Genomic DNA, 18437 nt, shown 5'->3' on the forward strand with positions numbered 1-18437 from the left:
GGAGCAGAAAAGGAGTGGGCAACTTTCAGAGATTTGGTTATACAGCACCATCTTTGCTCACCTGAGCCAGAACACTTGTAAACATCAAGGTTGGTTTGACAAAAATGATGGGGAATTTCAGAAACTACTAAACATAAAAAAAAAACCAGAACTTTACAGGATTTAACAGCAGGATAGTCTTCCATCTTTAAGAAGGTAGCATTTAACTACATCAAAAGCAAAGTGCAAAAGAAGCTTAGAGAGATGCAAGATTCTTGGCTCAGTGAGAAGGCAAATAAAATTCTATTTTATGCTGATAGTAACAATGCAAAGCACTTTATGATGCCCTGAAGGCTATTTATGGGCCAAAAACCTATGGCGTATCTCAGCTACTCAGTATTGATGGAGACACATTGATCCTAGAGAGTTGGGCCAAACACTTACTTCTATAGCATTCTCAACAGACTGCCATCAATCAATGCTGAAGCAATTGAGCATATTATACCACAGGTTGAAGTCAATCCTTCTTCAACTGAACTTACAAATGAAGAAGAGGTTTTGAATGCTATTAGGCTCCTCTCCTGTAGCAAAGCACCTGGTGCTGATTCTATTCTAGCTAAGATTTACAGGGCAGGGGGTCCACTGCTTGTATAAAAGCTGACCAAAATCTTCCAGGTTATATGGCAAGAGGATATTATCTACCAGGAGCTCAAGGATGCCTGCACTGTCTGTCTCTGTAAAGGAAAAGAAAATAGACTTTGCTGTGGTAATCATGGGGGATTGCCGAAGTACTCCTTAATAGGCTAATCCTTTGCCTGGAAGATTGCCATCTACCCAAGAGATAGTGTTGCTTCAGAAAGGGCCAAGGAACAGTCAATAAGGTGTTTGCTGCCTGACAACTCCAGGAGAAATGCCAGGAGCAGAACAAAGGTTTGTACATAGTGTACAAACTTGCTGATCTGATCAAGGCTTTTGATTCTATCAATTGTGAAGGCTTGTGGAAGGTCATGGCAAAATTTGATAGCCTGGAGAAGTTCATCAGTATTGAACAACAGTTCCATGATGGCATTCTTACACAGGTTCCGAATAATGGATGACATTCTCACATTTTCCTAGTCACAAATGGAGTGAAACACAGGGCTATGTGCTTGCTCTCATGCTTTATAGCAGGATGTTTTCAGCAGTATTGTCATATGCCTTCAATGAAGATGAAATGCCACCTAGGTCAGCTACTCGACTGACAATAAATTATTTAATTTAAAAAGGTTACACTAACATGGAGGGAAAGTCGGTGGACAGCTTTCTATTTGCAGATGATTGTGCACTCAGTGAAGCCTCTGAGGCTGAGATCCAACAAAGTACAAATCAATTCTCTGCTATTTGTGCAAATTTTGGCCCAAAAACTAAGGCCAAGAAAGTAGAAGTTCTCCACCAATCCACACCATACCATCCATATGTGAAACCATTGGTTATAGCAAATGGAGAAAGTATGAGTGCTGTGGATTAGTTCACTTATTTTGGCAATAAACTTTTCAGGGACGTCCACAAAGATAAGGAGGTTGACACACATCTTGCCAAACCTAGCTCAGTCTTTGAGAAGTTTTGAAGGAAAGTGTGGGAAAGAAGAGGTGTTAGGTGTCCTATCAGATCAGAGCCATTGGGTTGACCACTCTGTTGTATGCCCATGAAACCCAGACAGTCTACCAGCACTATGCCAGCAAACTGAATCACTTCCATTTGAATTGTCTTAGGAAGATTCAGAAGATCACCTGGCAATGTAAGGTTTTAGAAACTGAGGTCCTTTTTCAAGCTGAACTGCCAAGAATTCAAACTCTACCTTGTAGAGTGCAATCTCAATGGGCTGGCCACATTATTTGAATGTCTGATGTACATTTGCCTAAAAGTGTATTTTACAGAGAACTCACACAAGCCAAGTACTTACACAGAGGTCAGAAAAAATGATACAAGGACATTCTCAAGGTCTCTTTAAAGACCTTTAGAAACTACTGTGAGACATGGGATACACTGGCATAAGACTGGCCAGCATGGCCAGGACAGCCCATATCAAAGAAGGCAATGTGCTCTATAGGCAAAGCAGTATTTTAGTAGCTCAAAAGAAATGTGAGATGTACAAATTTAGAGATATCTCCACTCCAAATGTTCATAAGAAGTACTTGGGCCCTAAACCCATGGTGGAGCATTCAGAGCTTATATTGGTCTGATTAGCCACAGTGAGACAGGCTGTGATGTCTTAGTGATATCATTTTGATCTTCTTTGAACACAAAGGACAACTGTACAATTGTGTATGCACACACCTGCACATGTACACACATGCTCACACACACACACACACACACACACACACACACACACACTACCAGTGCCTTCTCTCCATGGTCCGCTGTTATTATTTCATCCACTCCTAGTCTTAACCCTCCTTTGATCCTTCTTCCCCCCCCCCCCCAATAGAACAGACAAACTCCTTTTGTTGGCCTTAGCTTTTTCTCAACAACTTCAGCTGGCCTTCAGGACACCTGATGCAATTTTTACTGAAAATAATATTTGATGCAATAATTTATGTTATGTTACTTCACAAAAATGTGTATATTACCCATTTTTTACATATACCATTCTGGGGGGGATTGTTTCAGTTCATCACTTTTTCATTTAAACATTTTTGTTTTTAAATTTAAAGCATTTCATTTTTTGTGTTGCCATAGAAAACTGATAGGATTTGGTTTAATGATCTTAAGAGGGCATCCACCAGCATAAATATATCTGGCACAGATGCTGCAGATGGACAATGAACTGGTCCCAGAATTAAACAGGAGGAGGAGAGAGAAAGAGAGTAGGCTGGATCACCTTTGGGAAATTGCACAATTCTTTTAAACAAGCTTATTGAAACAGAATTGCATTTTTTTAAAAATATCAATATTCTTTATTGCTACCACTCATATGAGATGTTACAATCACAAAAGTAGACTTACTTTGTGGTTTATACCACCTTCCCCAAAGGTAAATATACTTTTAGTGCTACTGAATAAGCCATCTCTTTCCCATCAGACTTGCATTAACTGAGTAAGTCAACAGCTTTGCTCTTACCAAATAGGAAGTGATATAAATTATGTGAACTATCTTCTGTCACACTCGAATAGAAAACTTCCTTCTCTGAAAGAGAACATAGAAATTCCCAGATATGGGGTTGCCTGTGAATCAACTCCCAAAACTAATGATCCCCAGGAATCTCCCTTCTCTGACTAAATCTCTAGATTTCAGAGGTGGCTAGGTGGTGCAGTGAATAGAGCACTGGCTCTGGAATCAGGAGGACCTGAGTTCAAATCTAGCCTCAAGACACCTAATACTTACTAGCCATGTGACATTGGGCAAGTCACTTAACCCCAATTGCCCTGTCCTCCCCTCTCCAAAACGCAAAAGAAAAGAAAATGACATTTTATATACATGTATATATATATGTATATACATAAATACACACACATATATATACATACCGTGTTTCCCCTATAATAAGACACTGTCATTATTTTTTTGGACAGAAAAACACCAGAGGGCTTATTTTCAGGGGAGGGCTTATTTTAATGAACATTGACAGCAATTTTAATAAACAGGCAAATGTGAACAAAAAAATGTACCTTTATTCAATAAGCAAATCACCGGGGAAGAACAGGATGACGCGCTCACTGCTGCAGCTCTGATTGGATGCAGCTCGGAGCACGGCGTGCGTTTCACCCGCGGGGGGGGGGACAGTGTATACAGAGGGTACCGTAATGTAGCATGTAGCGCAGGGGATCATCTTCACTACAGTAGCAATCTCAATAGGGCTTATTTTCAGGGGAGGGCTTATTTTAGAGGAATCTTACACAGTAAGGGGAGGGCTTATTTTTGGGATAGGTCTTATTATCGGGGAAACACGGTATATATATATCTTTAAGTGTTACCTAAACATTTAGTAGGTTATTATTAAGGAAAAAATGAAAGAAATTTACCTTTCAATAATGATATTATATATTATCTTATCTGAGTCTTATAACCCCCAAAACTCAAAACTAAAAACATTATTACATTTTAAACATGGGGAAACTGAGGCTCAGAGGAGTTTAATGAATTGCCCCAGGTTACAAACCAATATTAGAGTGAGGATTCCAAGCTACTTCTTCCTGACTTCCCTCCAGTTCATCCCTCTATCAACTCCCAGATTCTTCTCTTACAAGTTCTCAATGACTTGGTAAACCTGTTCTCTTCAGTTTAAATTATTAGCTCTTTAAATCTTATTTTACAGTGGTCTTGCTCAGAAATCTCTGCAATGCTTTTGGCCTTTCAAACCTTGACTAAGTAGAAGCTTCATACATTAGTCCTTGAATTCTTGTCACATACAACTTATGATTCAGCAATCACTCTGGCTACAACCTTATGTAATCCTGAGTCTTGGACTTCTAACACCATGACTGTTCACCTGCTTGGTAATTTCCTGGTCTAGGCAGAATAAAAAAATCCCTCCATAGCCACTCCTTTCCTGACTTAAACAGGTAAGATCCTAAGGACATGAAATCATGTGGTGTGTTCTGCTCCTTTGCCCTTCAGTCCTCAGGATTTCCCAGGCACAATGCTTGTATACCACCTGCCCTTAGCAGCATTCGCTATCCCCATCCTTTCTGATGAATGGTTCCCTGGTGTCCTGTTATTCCTTTGCTAAGCACTGGAGGCTTGTGCTAGAGGCAGGCCTCTGTCAGAAGTGCTTTGAGCGTGGATTGTTTGCAAAAAAATTTTTGTCATTTTCATTCCCTCTCAATGTGTAAAGCATAACAAAGTCATGCTGTTCTTCTTACAAACTACAAAGAAAAAAGTATTCATCCTACCTATGCTTCCTTATTTCTGAAGCTTTTCGGGGGGGGGGGGAACAGATGGTTCTGATATCATGAAAGAAGAGAAACCAAGAACTTTGTTTCCAGCTGTTGTGTCATGGCTAAATAGCACATTAAGGATTTTCAGAAATCAGCTAGTAAGTAAATGCCTGCTGTTTCATTCCCAATAGGTTTTGGCTGGCAGTGGAAGACTTGAAGAAAAGAACTATTCGGGAAGTCCCCACCCGAGTCCAGGAAATATGGCAGGAATTTCTGGCTCCAGGTGCCCCCAGTGCCATTAATTTGGATTCCAAAAGCTATGACAAAACCACACAAAATGTGAAGGAGCCAGGACGGTACACATTTGAAGATGCTCAGGTCAGTAGCAAGAGGACTTTGCTTTAGGGAGCTTTGTCTGAATGTGTGGGAGTCCATCACTTATCTTTTTTTATTGACATGATTTCAAGTGCCACCCCCTCAAACCCCATTCATCTTCATTTGACAGCAGTTCCTGTCATTTTGGCTTCCAATATCTGTAAGTCCTCTAGGTTTTGTAGGTAATGAAATTGAAGTGTCTTAGGAGAAATTACTAAAGGATGGAATTTTTTCCCAGGTGTAATCTTTTGTAAAGCCAACCATTCTTTTATAAAGTGGGTGTAGACACCTCCTTCCCTCATTTAGCTCTTTGCAAATTAGTAGATTTGAGTTTCTGAGCTAGGCTGCTGTGCATTCTCCTATTGCAGGCCTCTTTTGATTTTCCCTCAATCATCATCTTAGCTGTTAGTCCTTCCCCTTATTGCCTGGTCTTTAATTTTCTTCTTCCTCTCTACTCTATTCTCTCTCTGTTTCTCTCATCTAACTATTTATATTTACTTCTCCATAGAATATAAGCTCCTTGGGGGCAGGGATTTTTTTTTTTTTTGTATTTCTTTTTGTTTGTAGCAATGTACCTGGTACATAATCAAGTCAAAAAGAAAATGACAAACATTTATTAAGAACCTGCTATGTGTCAAGCACTATGCTAAGTGCTAAGGACACAAAAATAAAATAAACACAAAAGGTTAATATATATAGTACCTGATCTTAAGGAGTCCAGTCTATGTATGAGATATGTGATGAGGTCAGGGTTAGGGGTGCTCGAGACCCCAAAATACCAACATGCAGGTCCTGCCAAATGAATTTGACTTCAAGTCTTCTCTCAGCCAAAGAAAAGCAAAGTTTGTTAAAGATTTGCCATATTGGGTAGACTCTTAAGGAGCCTCGGTATCTGTAGCCTGGACAAGCCAGGATAATCTCTCTCACAGAGTGACTCTGCACTAGATAATTCTCAGGCTTTCTTCTTCTCATGGAGACAAGATGGTGTCTTATATACAGAAAGGTTGTGGGAGGAATCTAAGGGTGGTCTAGAGGAAGAATTTGGGGGAGGGTCTTCAGGAGGAGTCATAAGAGATCAGACTCCAGTAATGAGATTGAGGGTGGGAAGTAGCTGGAGGCTACCTGGAGATGAGAGACAAAGGAACAGATTTGCTTATAGATATTTTGAGAGGATCAAGGGTGGGGACTAGTTGGATAATGGAGGGCTAGGCTAGTAACAGAGATTTGAGCCAGCTATAATGAAAGGTGTATGCGGGGAAACACAGTAGCTACCTGAAAAATACAACTGTTTTCCATTCTCTATATCACCCAGTAGGAGAATAAACACCTAACTGGAAAGAGACCCTACTTTAGTATCTGGATATCTCTTTGAAATGTACATTATGAAAAATAATTACATTTAATAGAGATTATTTGCTATGTCAAGCACAATCTGACTATATCTCTAGAACTATAATTGAAAAAGGAGGGTTTTGGCTGACATTTCCTACAATCTTTTCATTCATACATGTAAAAGCAATGGAGAGAGAGGAAAGGAAGGAAATTCTCCTTTTCTTCCCAGTAGAAATGTCCAACAGTTTTTTTTTCAGGGTAATCAAGGATCTTTTCATAGAATCAAGTGACCTGAAAAATCATTAGGTCCCACCCCCTAATTTTACATATAAGGAGACTGAGGCAGAGAAGTTAGATGTCTTGATCAGGCAAATAAGTTCCTGATAGAACTAGGGCTTCTAAGTCACAATATCATGCATATTGCCATGTACCACCTTAGAAACTGCTTTAGTTTGTTTCTTCCCATGCCCTCAACCCTAAATAATGGCATTTCAGAAAAAAAGAAAAAAACTTTTTTAAGAAAAATTCTCCCGTAAGGGTTATCAGTTTTAATGGTTAAACTTACATATGTGACAAATTTTTATATACTGTTTATCCAGAGACTATCACTCACAAAAAGAATCTCTGATCCATATATCATTTTTTCCTAAATTAAACCCTAAGACTAAAGCCATACTCATGGAAAGATCTTGCTCTCTTTATGGTACGCTGTCAGTATACAATCAATTTTTCCTCTCACTTCTGGATTGAGGAAACAGGAGATAAAAAGTCAACACATGTTTAAATGACTAAACCACAATCTCAACTCCAATGGCTCTATCATGTTCTCCCATATGGAAACAATTAAATGAGACAGAGATATTCCTGAGAAAACAGTGTAAAAATTCTGACACAGATGCCCATTCCAATACTGATTTGTTTTCTTCCAGCAATTCAGGGTGAAATTTCAGTGTTTCCCAGCTTTGCTTTACAGACACAGTAATTTGTCAGATGGGTAGGAAACACCTCTCTAATGTCCGGAAATGTTTCTTCCTTTTCTGGATTGATGAAAGTCAGCTTGACTATATGAAGTTCAGCAAAAACATTATGAATATTTTCCCAAAGAACATAATACCACCTGACATTGGATTGTTTATGTTTTTCTCATTGAGCTAATTAGTTGTACTTTAGCAGCTTTGTATATTACATAGATAACTGGCCTTGAAGTTAGGAAGAGCTGAATCCAAGTGCTCCAATGATACAATTGGACTATTTTACCCTAGGAAAGTCATTTAACTTCCGAGGGCCCAAAGCAGTATCCAAAGACTATGAATTACAAACTGTATCTTGTTCTTCATTGGTATAAGAAGATTCTTGACTTATAGTTCTTTACACCAATGAAATACACACACACACACACACACACACACACATACACACACATATTAGTCTGGCTCTGTTGAGGTTTAAGGTTAGAGGTGGTTGAGATCCCAAAATACCAACATGCCAGGTCCTGCCAAATGAATTCGACTTGAGTGGAACTTCTATCAGCCAAAGTAAAGCAAAGTTTATTAAAGGTTGGCCTTAAAGGGTAGACTCTTAAGGAGCTTAAGTATATGTGAAGCCTATATTGACAAATGGGCCAAAATAATCTGACACAGAGTGAGTCTGAACTAGATTGAATTCTCAGCCCCATTATGGAGGCAAAATAGAGTTTATATACAGAAAGATTATGGGAGGATTAGGGGTAGTCTTAGAGGAGGAGTTTGGGGAGAGTCTTGAGGAAGAGTCTAAGGAGGATCTTGAGGAGAGACTGAGGTCAGATTCCAGTATTGAGATTAGGTGTAGGAAATTGCTGAAGGCTACCTGGAGATAACAGACAATGGAGGGCTAGGCTAGTTTAAGGGTAACAGATTTGGGTATAGATATTTTGATAGGATCAAGGGTTGGAAGTAGCTGGACAATGGAGGGCTAGGCTAGGTTAAGAGTAACAAAAATTTGGGCCTAGCTATAATGAAAGGCTTATGGCTTCAGGCATATGCCTCATCAAGTGGGAAGATTCAATGAGAATTCAAGGGGTTTCCCAGAGCCTGTACCCCATCAGCTCTATGATTGCATTGGTGTAGGGAAAATATAGATGATTAGATTTCCTACACCAGTACAGATTATAACTATATTATTGATTCACACAAAGAGAAAAATAGATGCATAGACATACATACACATGCATGCATTTCCTTTCTTAAATCAGCAGCAAAGAGAAACAACTCTTCATACTGAACTCCATATTAATACTTTTAACATCTGATCCAGTTCCATCTCAGCCCTGATACAGTACTGTCTTGTGTCACTTGCCTAATCCCCACTCAAACTCTCAGATTGGGCTCCTAGAGAGTAACAGACAATTCTCTCCTCTAGGCTCAAAAAGAAATCCTGAGGGGTTAGGAGTGGTTTTTGGTAATATAGCTCAGAAGCCCCCACCTGTCTGTTCCTCATTGAATATCAAATCAATGTAAATTTGTCAGCTAGAGTTAATTGGAAGCTAGGTTGTATAGTGGATAGAGCACTGAGCTTGGAATAAGGAAGACTTATCTTTGTGAGTTCAAATCTGGTCTGAGACATTTATTAGCTGTGTGATCATGGGGAAGTCATTTAATCCTGTTTGCCTCAGTTACTCATGTATAAAATGAACTGGAGAAGGAAGTGGCAAACCACTCCAGGATCATTACCAAGAAAATCCCCCAAATGGGGTCATGATGAAGAAGTTACCCATAAAGAGGGTTAGGTTTGCTCTGGAGACCCCAAAATACCAACACCCCAGGTCCTGCTGAATGAATTCGACTCAAGTCTTCTCTCAGACAAAGAAAAGTAAAGTTTATTAAAGTTTGTTTCCATTAGACAACTAGTAAGTCTGTGCTAGGTCATTCTATGGCACTTTCACCATTCTATGGCACTCTCACTAACATGGAGACAAGATGGGGTCTTATATACAGAAGGTTGTGGGAGGAATCGAGGGGTGGTCTAGAGGAGGAGTTTGGGGAGGGGCTTCAGGAGGAGTTAATGAGGTCAATGAGTGATTAAGGGTGGAAAGTTGCTGGAGACTACCTAGAGACTACAGACAATGGTGGGGCTAGGCCAATTCATGGGTGGATTGATATTTTGATAGGCTCAAGGGTGGGAAGTCTAGTAACTGAGGTTTGGGCCCAGCCACAATGTAAGGCTTATGGCCTCATGCAAATGCCTCATCAAATGGGACAATTTAATTAGAGTTCAAGGGGGTACCTTTAGGTACTTTGAGGTACCTATAACTCAAGGACAGTTCAAGGGGGAATTCCCAAAAGCCTGCACCTCATCACTGGGATCTATAAAATTAAATAAGTTGAAGGCTCAGCCGAAAAATCTTCAGAATAGTTCTAGGGATTTAGCTGTGAGGCAAAGATGACTAAAAAGCAACTTCCCAAGTAATTTAGTCTATTTAATAATGGTGAGTACTAATTAATGCCTGATTTATATAAGGCAAAGTACTAGGTATTGGGAATAAAAGATAGAAAACAAAATAAACCCCTGTCCTCAAGGAGCTTCCATTCTCCTGAGCAATGTTGACAGCCTGGATATTTTGGAGCCCAGAGTAAATCTTAAGACCAGAGTTATTCCAGTTGGATACTCAATGATTTGCATGATTGCTTAAGCTCTTTTTTACATTTTGGCACATGAGACAGCTAGGTTTATCTTTATATTTGTCACAAGATAATTGGGTTCAAAACTGCTATGTTGGATCCCTTGCAATATATTCTTTTCTGGAAATGACTAAATCAAATACACATTCCCATATCTACCTGGGCCATTTCATAAAATGATTCATTGATAAAATACTATATGCAAAAAAAACCTATGACATACCAGAAATATAAAAAATTTTATCATCATCATCCCTATTGTTATTTCCATTGATATTATTTTTGTTGTTATTATATCTAGTCCACTTCAGATCTGTCCCATCCTTCCTCCTAGTACCTGGATGACATGTGGTGGTATTTATTGTTTACTCTCCTCATTTTAAATTTTCTAAAACATCCATAAAAATAGCATCTAAGCTATTCTTTTCTTTTAGGAGCACATTTACAAATTGATGAAAAGTGATTCCTACCCACGTTTCATACGATCCAGTGCCTACCAGGAGCTGCTACAGGCAAAGAAAAAGGTATTAGTCTTTCTTACCTTTTTTTTATTTCCATAGCTTTCAGTAATAATTAGTTCAGTCTCATCTGCAGGGGCCATGCTGCTAGATGTCTGGTAGGTAGACAGGCTCCTGTCCAAGAAAGCCTTTTCCATTTTTCCATGTCAAATGAGTTCTTTTTTTTCCCCTTTCCTTTCCTTTCCTTTTCTTTGATGCATGTATTCATACATTTCAAATTTTATTATATAATTTTTTTTTTAATTTTACATGAGTCTTCTATATAATTTAAGGGGGAAAAAAATGAAGAGCTGCTTTTCAGAGAGAGAAAAATATGATTTTTATGTCTTCTTTTAAAAGACCCTTTCTTTCATTGGACTGGTAATTTAATTTAAATGTAATTAAACTGGTAATAAAATTATTTATTTGGGTATAGGTCATGTTACTTAAAATGTACTGGGAGGTTTTTCCCTCCCATTTATTATCACCTCAAATTCAGTAAGTCATCTTATGAAATATTTTTGGTCAGATTTTTACCCAGTTTAGTTACTACCATGCCACTAATATACAACTTTTCACTTTTATTTTTTAAGTAATTGGGGTTAAATAACTTGCTCAAGGTTGCATGGCCAGTTATTTCTGGGTGTGGTGGTAAGTATCTGAGCCCGGATTTGATCCTAGGTCATCCCAACTCTGGGGCCGGTGCTCTTACTTGCTGTGCTACCTGGCCACCCCACAAATTTTCATTTTTTAAATATTAAAAGAAAGATTCTGAAATCTCATCATTTGAGATGAAGAGATAATATTTTTTATGAGGTCATCTAAAGCAGGGCTACTTGCACAACTGAGAAAAAATTCCATATATAAATACTGTAGATGACCATCAGAGATAGTCTTGATAGCAAAGTATTGAAAGCTTCTGGACAGTTGCTTACCATAGTCCAGAATTCCATAGGCCATGAGAATGACAGTGTAGTAGCATCAGACACTGATTTCATTTTTGGCTATTCTGATTTTATTTTAATCATACAAATTTTATGCATGTGATGAAATCTCCTTAAATTATGTTACAGAAAAAAATGAATAAAAAGTGTTTCATTAGTACCCTCTTGATTTCTTACATGACATTTATGTTGCAGCCTTGCATTTCATCATCCTTTTTTTTCTGCTCTGTTCTTTTTCTTTTCTTTTCTTTCTTTTTATTTTTTGCTTTCTTTCTTTTATGGGCCTTTCTCTCTTTCCCTCTTCCCATCTATCCCTCCCACATCCCAAGTAAGTTGGGCAACTCAATGGATCGCAGAACATCTTTTGAGAAACTTGCGCATATGTGGTAAGTGTTTCATCCTGACAGATTAAAGATGACTAAGTCCAGTGAAGTATCCTCCACTCCCAGCTTCACCCCTCACCTTTGCTCTATTGATGTCACAGCAGATGAATGTGTTACGGTTACACAAATTCAGGATTTCATGCTTCCCTCTAAGCTTCCTTTTCTGTTCCATCTCCCATTGCCTGGTGGGGAAAAGATGCTACAAAAGGAAGACGGTGTTTGGGCTTTGGATGCTTAAAGAAGCATGAAATAGGTCATTAAAAAGGAAGAATACCAACATTTTCTTTCTTTTTTAAACGAATATTGGAAAGACCTAGGAGGGCCTCTTTTATCTTTTTCCTCATACTTGTGTCTACAGCTCCCTTCTAAAAAGAACACGTGTTTCTATCCTGTTTTCTCCTCATATTGGTCTTTCTGAGGCTTAGACAAATGAGAAGAGTCTGGTTTCCTTATATCTTTTCCATTTGTCATTTGTGGGAAGAATGACCTTTTGAATGGCTTATGGAATAACTTCATATGAATGCTATTTGGTAGTAGGATAGAAGCCCTTAAAAATGTCCCATCATCATGATTCCTCTATTCTTTATTCACAGAAAGATGTTGGAAAATATTGTATCAAAGCACACAGGAAATCAGTGACTTTCCTGCCAACACTTTCCTATTCTCTCCCATGTGTTTTTGGTGATGTCCTTGTTTTCAGGATTCTTTTTGGATCTTTCTGACCTGATGTAAGCTCAAACTAAAGCATTCAACACATTTATTTTTATAGGGCAGAAACATCCCTATTTTCCCATGCCATAAAAACTGTACACCAACACTGAGGGCCAGCACTAACCTGTTATGAAAAGAGGTAGAACAATCTTGGTTTATACTCAAGTTTGTCTGCATTGTCTGTTGAGTCCTTCAGTTAGTTCCATGCTGCTATGTGCTTGTTGTGGCTTTTGCTGTGATGACCGGTTCAATGGAGCTCTGTGTGTGTGTTGAAATGGAAGTTGATCAGCTTCAGCAAAGATCATGGTTTTTGTTTTTAGTTACCTTGGATGAGAATAGGAGTTGGAGGTGGGTGGAGTGGGAACAGGTTACCTTTGTAAATTACTGGCTATGTCCCCAGTGTTCAAAGTATCTAAAAGACTTTAAAATGGTAAGTTGTTAGTTTATGTAAGATAAGATTGAGAGAAGCAAAAGGCCTAAGACCTGAGATACAGTTTAAATTTCAAGTTCTTCCAATAGGAGTTTTGATTAAGGCCTAGATTTTTAGTAACCTCAGGTCCTAATCTGATTGTAAGGCACGAATAGGAAAAGTGCTCCAAGTGGGGGGGAGATCTAGAGACTGAAAATAAAACAGTGAATGCTATTTGAAACAAAAACCCCAAGTTTTTGCTTGATGATGTGGCCATGGCATGTTGCACTGTGATTTGTGTGTTGTCCAAGAAGACTGTTTCATATCAAACATTTTCTAATCTAATGACCTTTGAACTTTGTCTGAGATTGTGATCAAAATGCCTACTATGGGAAATCAAAAGTCACAGTAGGTCTTGAGGTGAGGAGAAAAGGAACAAAAAAAGAATCACAATGGTTCCTACCCCCTCTCAACACAAAAACATACACAATGCCCAAACCTGTCCATACTCCCTCACTCTTAGCCATGTCACTCTACATTTTAGACTTTGGAAGAAAATAGGTAACAAATGAGGAGAGGAATGGAGTATTTCATAGTGTTCGCCCTCATTAAGAAGTGGATGATTGGGACTCAAAGTTAAGAATGAAGAAGAGATTAAAATAGGCATAGAAGAAAAGGGGAATCATTATCTTTCACATCCCCCACATCTAACACTTTGGTTAATTATATTTAAATTAACCAACTGATTATTAGCATAACCAATTATTATGTTAATGTTCTTTCCTTGTTGAAGGTGAATGCTTTTCTACTTAGCAGATTAAAGAATTTTTAGGCACATTTTAGACCTTTCACAAGTATGTGGTGCTAAAGCTATAATGCTTTCCTGTGTACATTTTGCTCTACTGGAAATACACAGGAGACTTACAGGATGATAGGTGAATACTATCATGATTTTCCATTTTCCTCAAGAGGTTATTAAAGAATTCAGTGCTTTTATTGGAATTTTTACAGGAATGACTCTTCAGCCTACAACATATAAATTAATTATTTCTAGGAGAAAATTCTACAGTGTGAAAGATGTTTGTCACAAATCATTGAAACAAATTAAGTAGAAGTTCCTTTTGATGTCATCAACTCAGTATTCCTTCTCTCCAATAGTCCTCTTCTTTCTATTGCTTTTCTTTTCTTTTTTTTTGCCTTCTACCATCATGATTTGCTTTTATAGTTAATAATTTTACTATGTGTATAATATATAGCAATTTTTTCATTAAAAGCCTGATAATATAATGTGATAATATGATATTGATATAAGACATTATGACATAAAGCACAGTTAGCGTTGCATATTGGATAGAGAGTTGGCCTATAATTCAGGAAGATCTAGGTATAATAAGTCCTGGTTCTTTTCTCTGAACAGACTAGGTTTGTGACCCTAGTTCAAGTGAGTTAGTTTTTCAATGCCCCAGATAGCTTTCTAAGACTAAGTTGCAGAGAAAATATAGAACCCTTCACTAATTAAACCATAAGTCCATTCAAACAAACAAGCACAAAATGAAACATTATTTAGAAAATAAAAAAATAGTAGAATATAAAAATAGAAGTGTGGAAATTCACAAAGGTTCTGTCCCTCTATTTTTCTATCAATATATATTCTTTTCTTTCATCATATCAATAGTTTCTATGTGTAGAAATATAGTCTCTTTCCATTAAACTATGAATTCCTTGAGGGTAGGGACTGTCTCTTTCCTCTTTTTGTATCCCCAATGCCTATCAGAGTACCTGGAACACAGTAGGTGCTTAAGGAATTTTTACTGACTGACTAGGGATGATTTCCAAATCAATATATCCAAAACCAGCCCTAATCTCCTGGACAAAAACTATACCAGGATGCCCCAAAGTCATCTTAGATATAATCTGTTCCAAACAAAACTCATCATATTTTTCTCAAAATCCCTTACCTCTTCCAAATTTCTCATTCCTATTTTTCTGATCCCCTCAGCCACCCAGCTTCTTTCTATCCTCACGACATTGAACAAGTGCCTTAACCCTTTTGAACTTCAGTTTCCTGATTTTAAAAATAGAAATGCAAATGTTTCCACATCCTGCAGATATGCTTTGTAAACCTTATAAATGTAAATGTCATATAAATATAAGTTATTTTGTCAAAGAAACTCTCTCCTAAGAACAATCTAGGGCACATATCATTCTGAACCTTGATTTCTATTTCTCTGTGGACACATTCTAATTCAACAAGTTTCATTAAGTGCCTACAATATGCTGTACTAATCAAAAGGGGAGGAGAGAGATACCAAGTTAAGAAAAGATGCAGTGTTTTCTTCCTTCCTTTTTTCCTTCCTTTCTTTGCTCCCTTCCTTCCTTCCTTTATTTTTTCCTTTATTCCCTTCTTCCTTCTTTCCTTTCTCCTTTCCCTCCCTCTCTCCCTCCTTCCTTGCTTCTATTTCTGGATACAGCACTCTCTTTCCCCCACCAATGATCTTTCCCTTTGTAAGAAAGAAAAACAGTTAAGCAAAAACAATTGACAAAGAAACCACACCCAAAGAATCCCCCATCTCCAACCCAAGGAAGATAGTGCATTGCCTTATTTCTTGAGAGATTGTCTTTTCCAGTAAGTTTGTATACTAGTGTTTTCCTCTTCACTCCACCAACTATTGCAATTACTTCCCCTTCCCTTATCTAACTACTTTGTCTCTTTCTTCCCCAATCCACCCTCTGTATTAAAGAACCAGTGATTTTTCTATATCAGGTCAATCCAACTTGTTACTCCTGCAATGAACAATCAACACTACTATCATTGCCTCTTGAAATCCTTAAAAGGGAAATAATTTTCAAGGTGATTATTGGCTTTCCTCACCACAACTAACACTGGCAAACCCAGAAAGAAAGATACAAATGCATTGAGAAATCTGATTAAGAGAAATCTTTCAATTTCTCTTTCTTTTGTTAGAGATTTCAAAACCATCTAATGAATTTGGAATCAGAAAGACCTAGGCTCAAATTCTGCCTAATATGCCTGATAGTTATGTGATCCTGCCCAAGTCATTTTAACTTCTTCATGCCTCAATTTTCTCATCAGTAAAATGAGGGGATTGGAGTTGATGGCCTCTAAAGGCCTCTACTGGCTCAGAATTTATTACACTATAATACAGGTTCAATGACCACTCTAGATAGGAGACTGAAAGCCCTCAGGATGTCTATGATGACAAACTTAAAGCAGCTAAAAATTTTCTTTAACATCTGTTCCCACCCCAGTGAAAAGGAGACAAAGTTTAGTGTCCTAAAAAATATCGCTGGCCATGTTTTATACTGCTGATAGTGACAAAGAAATAAAAAAAGGTATGCCCATACAGTGTTGCATATTTACCAATATAGCAAAGTATCAGCAAAAATATGTGATCAGATAAAAAATGGAGAGGGAAATGACTGATGCAAGATATTCGTCTACAATATGGATGGCCCAAGAGGCACTTAGTGCCCCTCTTTTCTAATTAAATGCAACAGTATTTATTGTCTAGGAGCAGGAGGTATGATTGTAGGTGAGCTGCATTAGTTATGACACCAGAGAAACTAAAGGGGAAATAACTTTCAAGGTGATTATTGGCTTTCCTCACCATAAGTAACACTGGCAAACCCAGATAGAAAGATACAAATGTACTGAGAGATTCTTTCAATTTCTCTTTCTTTTGTTAGAGATTTCAAAACCATCTTATCTCTCATTTTATTGTAGACTTTTGTAGATACCATTTTGCTTAATTGACACTATGATAACTTATTTGAGAACACAATGCCATGTTTCCTATAGGGTGGCATCAAATGATCAGTTTTTGGCATATGTGGATATATAGTTTAATTTTGCTTAGACAATACATACATACATATATATATATACATATATATATATATATATATATATATTGGTATAGCTTGATCTTTACTTGCCTTGTAAATTCTATAGACTGAACAATGTCAGTATATGTTACTGGTGATATAGCTTCATTGGATCAAGAACAGCCTTGGAATATTCCTTGAAGAATTTGCCATGGCTTCTGGGTGTACTTTGGGATATTTGTCTGTCACTGCCACAGGCACTAAGTTGCAAAATAACAGCAGCACTTTTCAAGAAGCGCAGTGCAGCTATGAATGAATGAATGAAAAAATCCATATTAAGCTCTTCCTATGTATCAGCCACTATGCTGGGAAGTGAGGACAAAGGGACCAAAAAGAAATAGTACCTGCCTTCAAGGAAGCTTATCTTCCAAGCAGAGGAGAAAACATCTCTAGGGGAATGGTATGCAGGGAAGGAAGTTTTTGGTTGAGGAGTCAAAGAAATGGTAAGTGAAGCCATAGGGAAGCTAGGGTAGGAGTAGGAGGATGAGACTATAGGTTTGTACCAGGAGGCTCTTTTGTTACCACCGCTTCAGGGTGAACCATTGCAGGGCATCTGGCTTAGAAGACATGCTCAGAAACATGTTATAGCTCAAATCACTCTTTCACAAACAATACTATCATGTGGTTTTTAAGTTCAACAAACAAGAGCATCAAAAATGAAACTGAAATATGTGGGGGTTTTTTAATGCACAGCAAGCTATCCTTGATGTCATATTATCACAACTTGCCTTTTTTGTCCCAAAAGTTTGACTGGGCCGTGCTAAGGCTATGCATTTTCTTAATGTGAGTTTAGCTCAGCAGAAGTGCTAATTAAATATTCAAATATCTTGTCAATGACGACAGTTCCACATCATCCCCATTCATTGATCCTTTACTGCTCAAAGGAAAAGGTGGCCTTCTCCTTCTCATTAGCAGAAACTCTGTTTATACCTTTGGTCCCATTTTATCGTGTCCCATCTAGGAATTTGTTCCCTTTGATCACCCTGTATCTCTCTTAATTTTCAGTTGAAATATTTCCTTCACATCTGCTTACAAACATGATCACATCTCATATAACTTGAGAAAAACAAACAAAACAAAGCAAAAGCCACCCTTCACTAGATCCTACTATTTCTTTTTTTCTGATATTTTTTTACTTTATCAAATGCTTTATTAACTTCCAGTTTATATCATTCATTTCCGCAAGATTTTGAGTTATAAATTTTCTCCCTGTTTTTCCCCCACCCACCACCCCAAAATAGCAATCCCACTGGATATCCTCTCTTCCAATCTGCTCTCTCCAATATCTTCCCCTATCCTCCCTCCAATTTTCCAGGAGGGCATGGTGGATCTCTATGCCCCAGTGCCTGTATATCTTATTTCCCAGTTACATGTAAAATAATATT

At 37.9% G+C, this 18437-nt stretch overlaps 1 protein-coding gene across 2 annotated transcripts in view; it reads left to right on the plus strand.

Moving 5' to 3' along the window:
* The window catches only part of RGS7 (regulator of G protein signaling 7), a 690838-nt gene that overhangs the window by 662673 nt on the left and 9728 nt on the right, over window positions 1-18437 (plus strand). Inside the window, exons 15-17 of one of the 2 annotated variants that reach the window (XM_069064481.1) lie at window positions 5031-5217; window positions 10637-10726; window positions 12796-12876. In XM_069064481.1, the coding sequence (XP_068920582.1) occupies window positions 5031-5217; window positions 10637-10726; window positions 12796-12870 (352 nt within the window). In that variant the 3' untranslated portion in view covers window positions 12871-12876. The remainder of the gene's footprint in view (window positions 1-5030; window positions 5218-10636; window positions 10727-12795; window positions 12877-18437) is intronic. The other variant, XM_069064480.1, reaches the window with a different exon arrangement.

Source organism: Petaurus breviceps, unplaced genomic scaffold, assembly GCF_028583685.1.
Source record: "Petaurus breviceps papuanus isolate PSGF00001 unplaced genomic scaffold, PetGlider_PUasm1.0 90633, whole genome shotgun sequence".
NCBI lineage: Eukaryota > Metazoa > Chordata > Mammalia > Diprotodontia > Petauridae > Petaurus > Petaurus breviceps.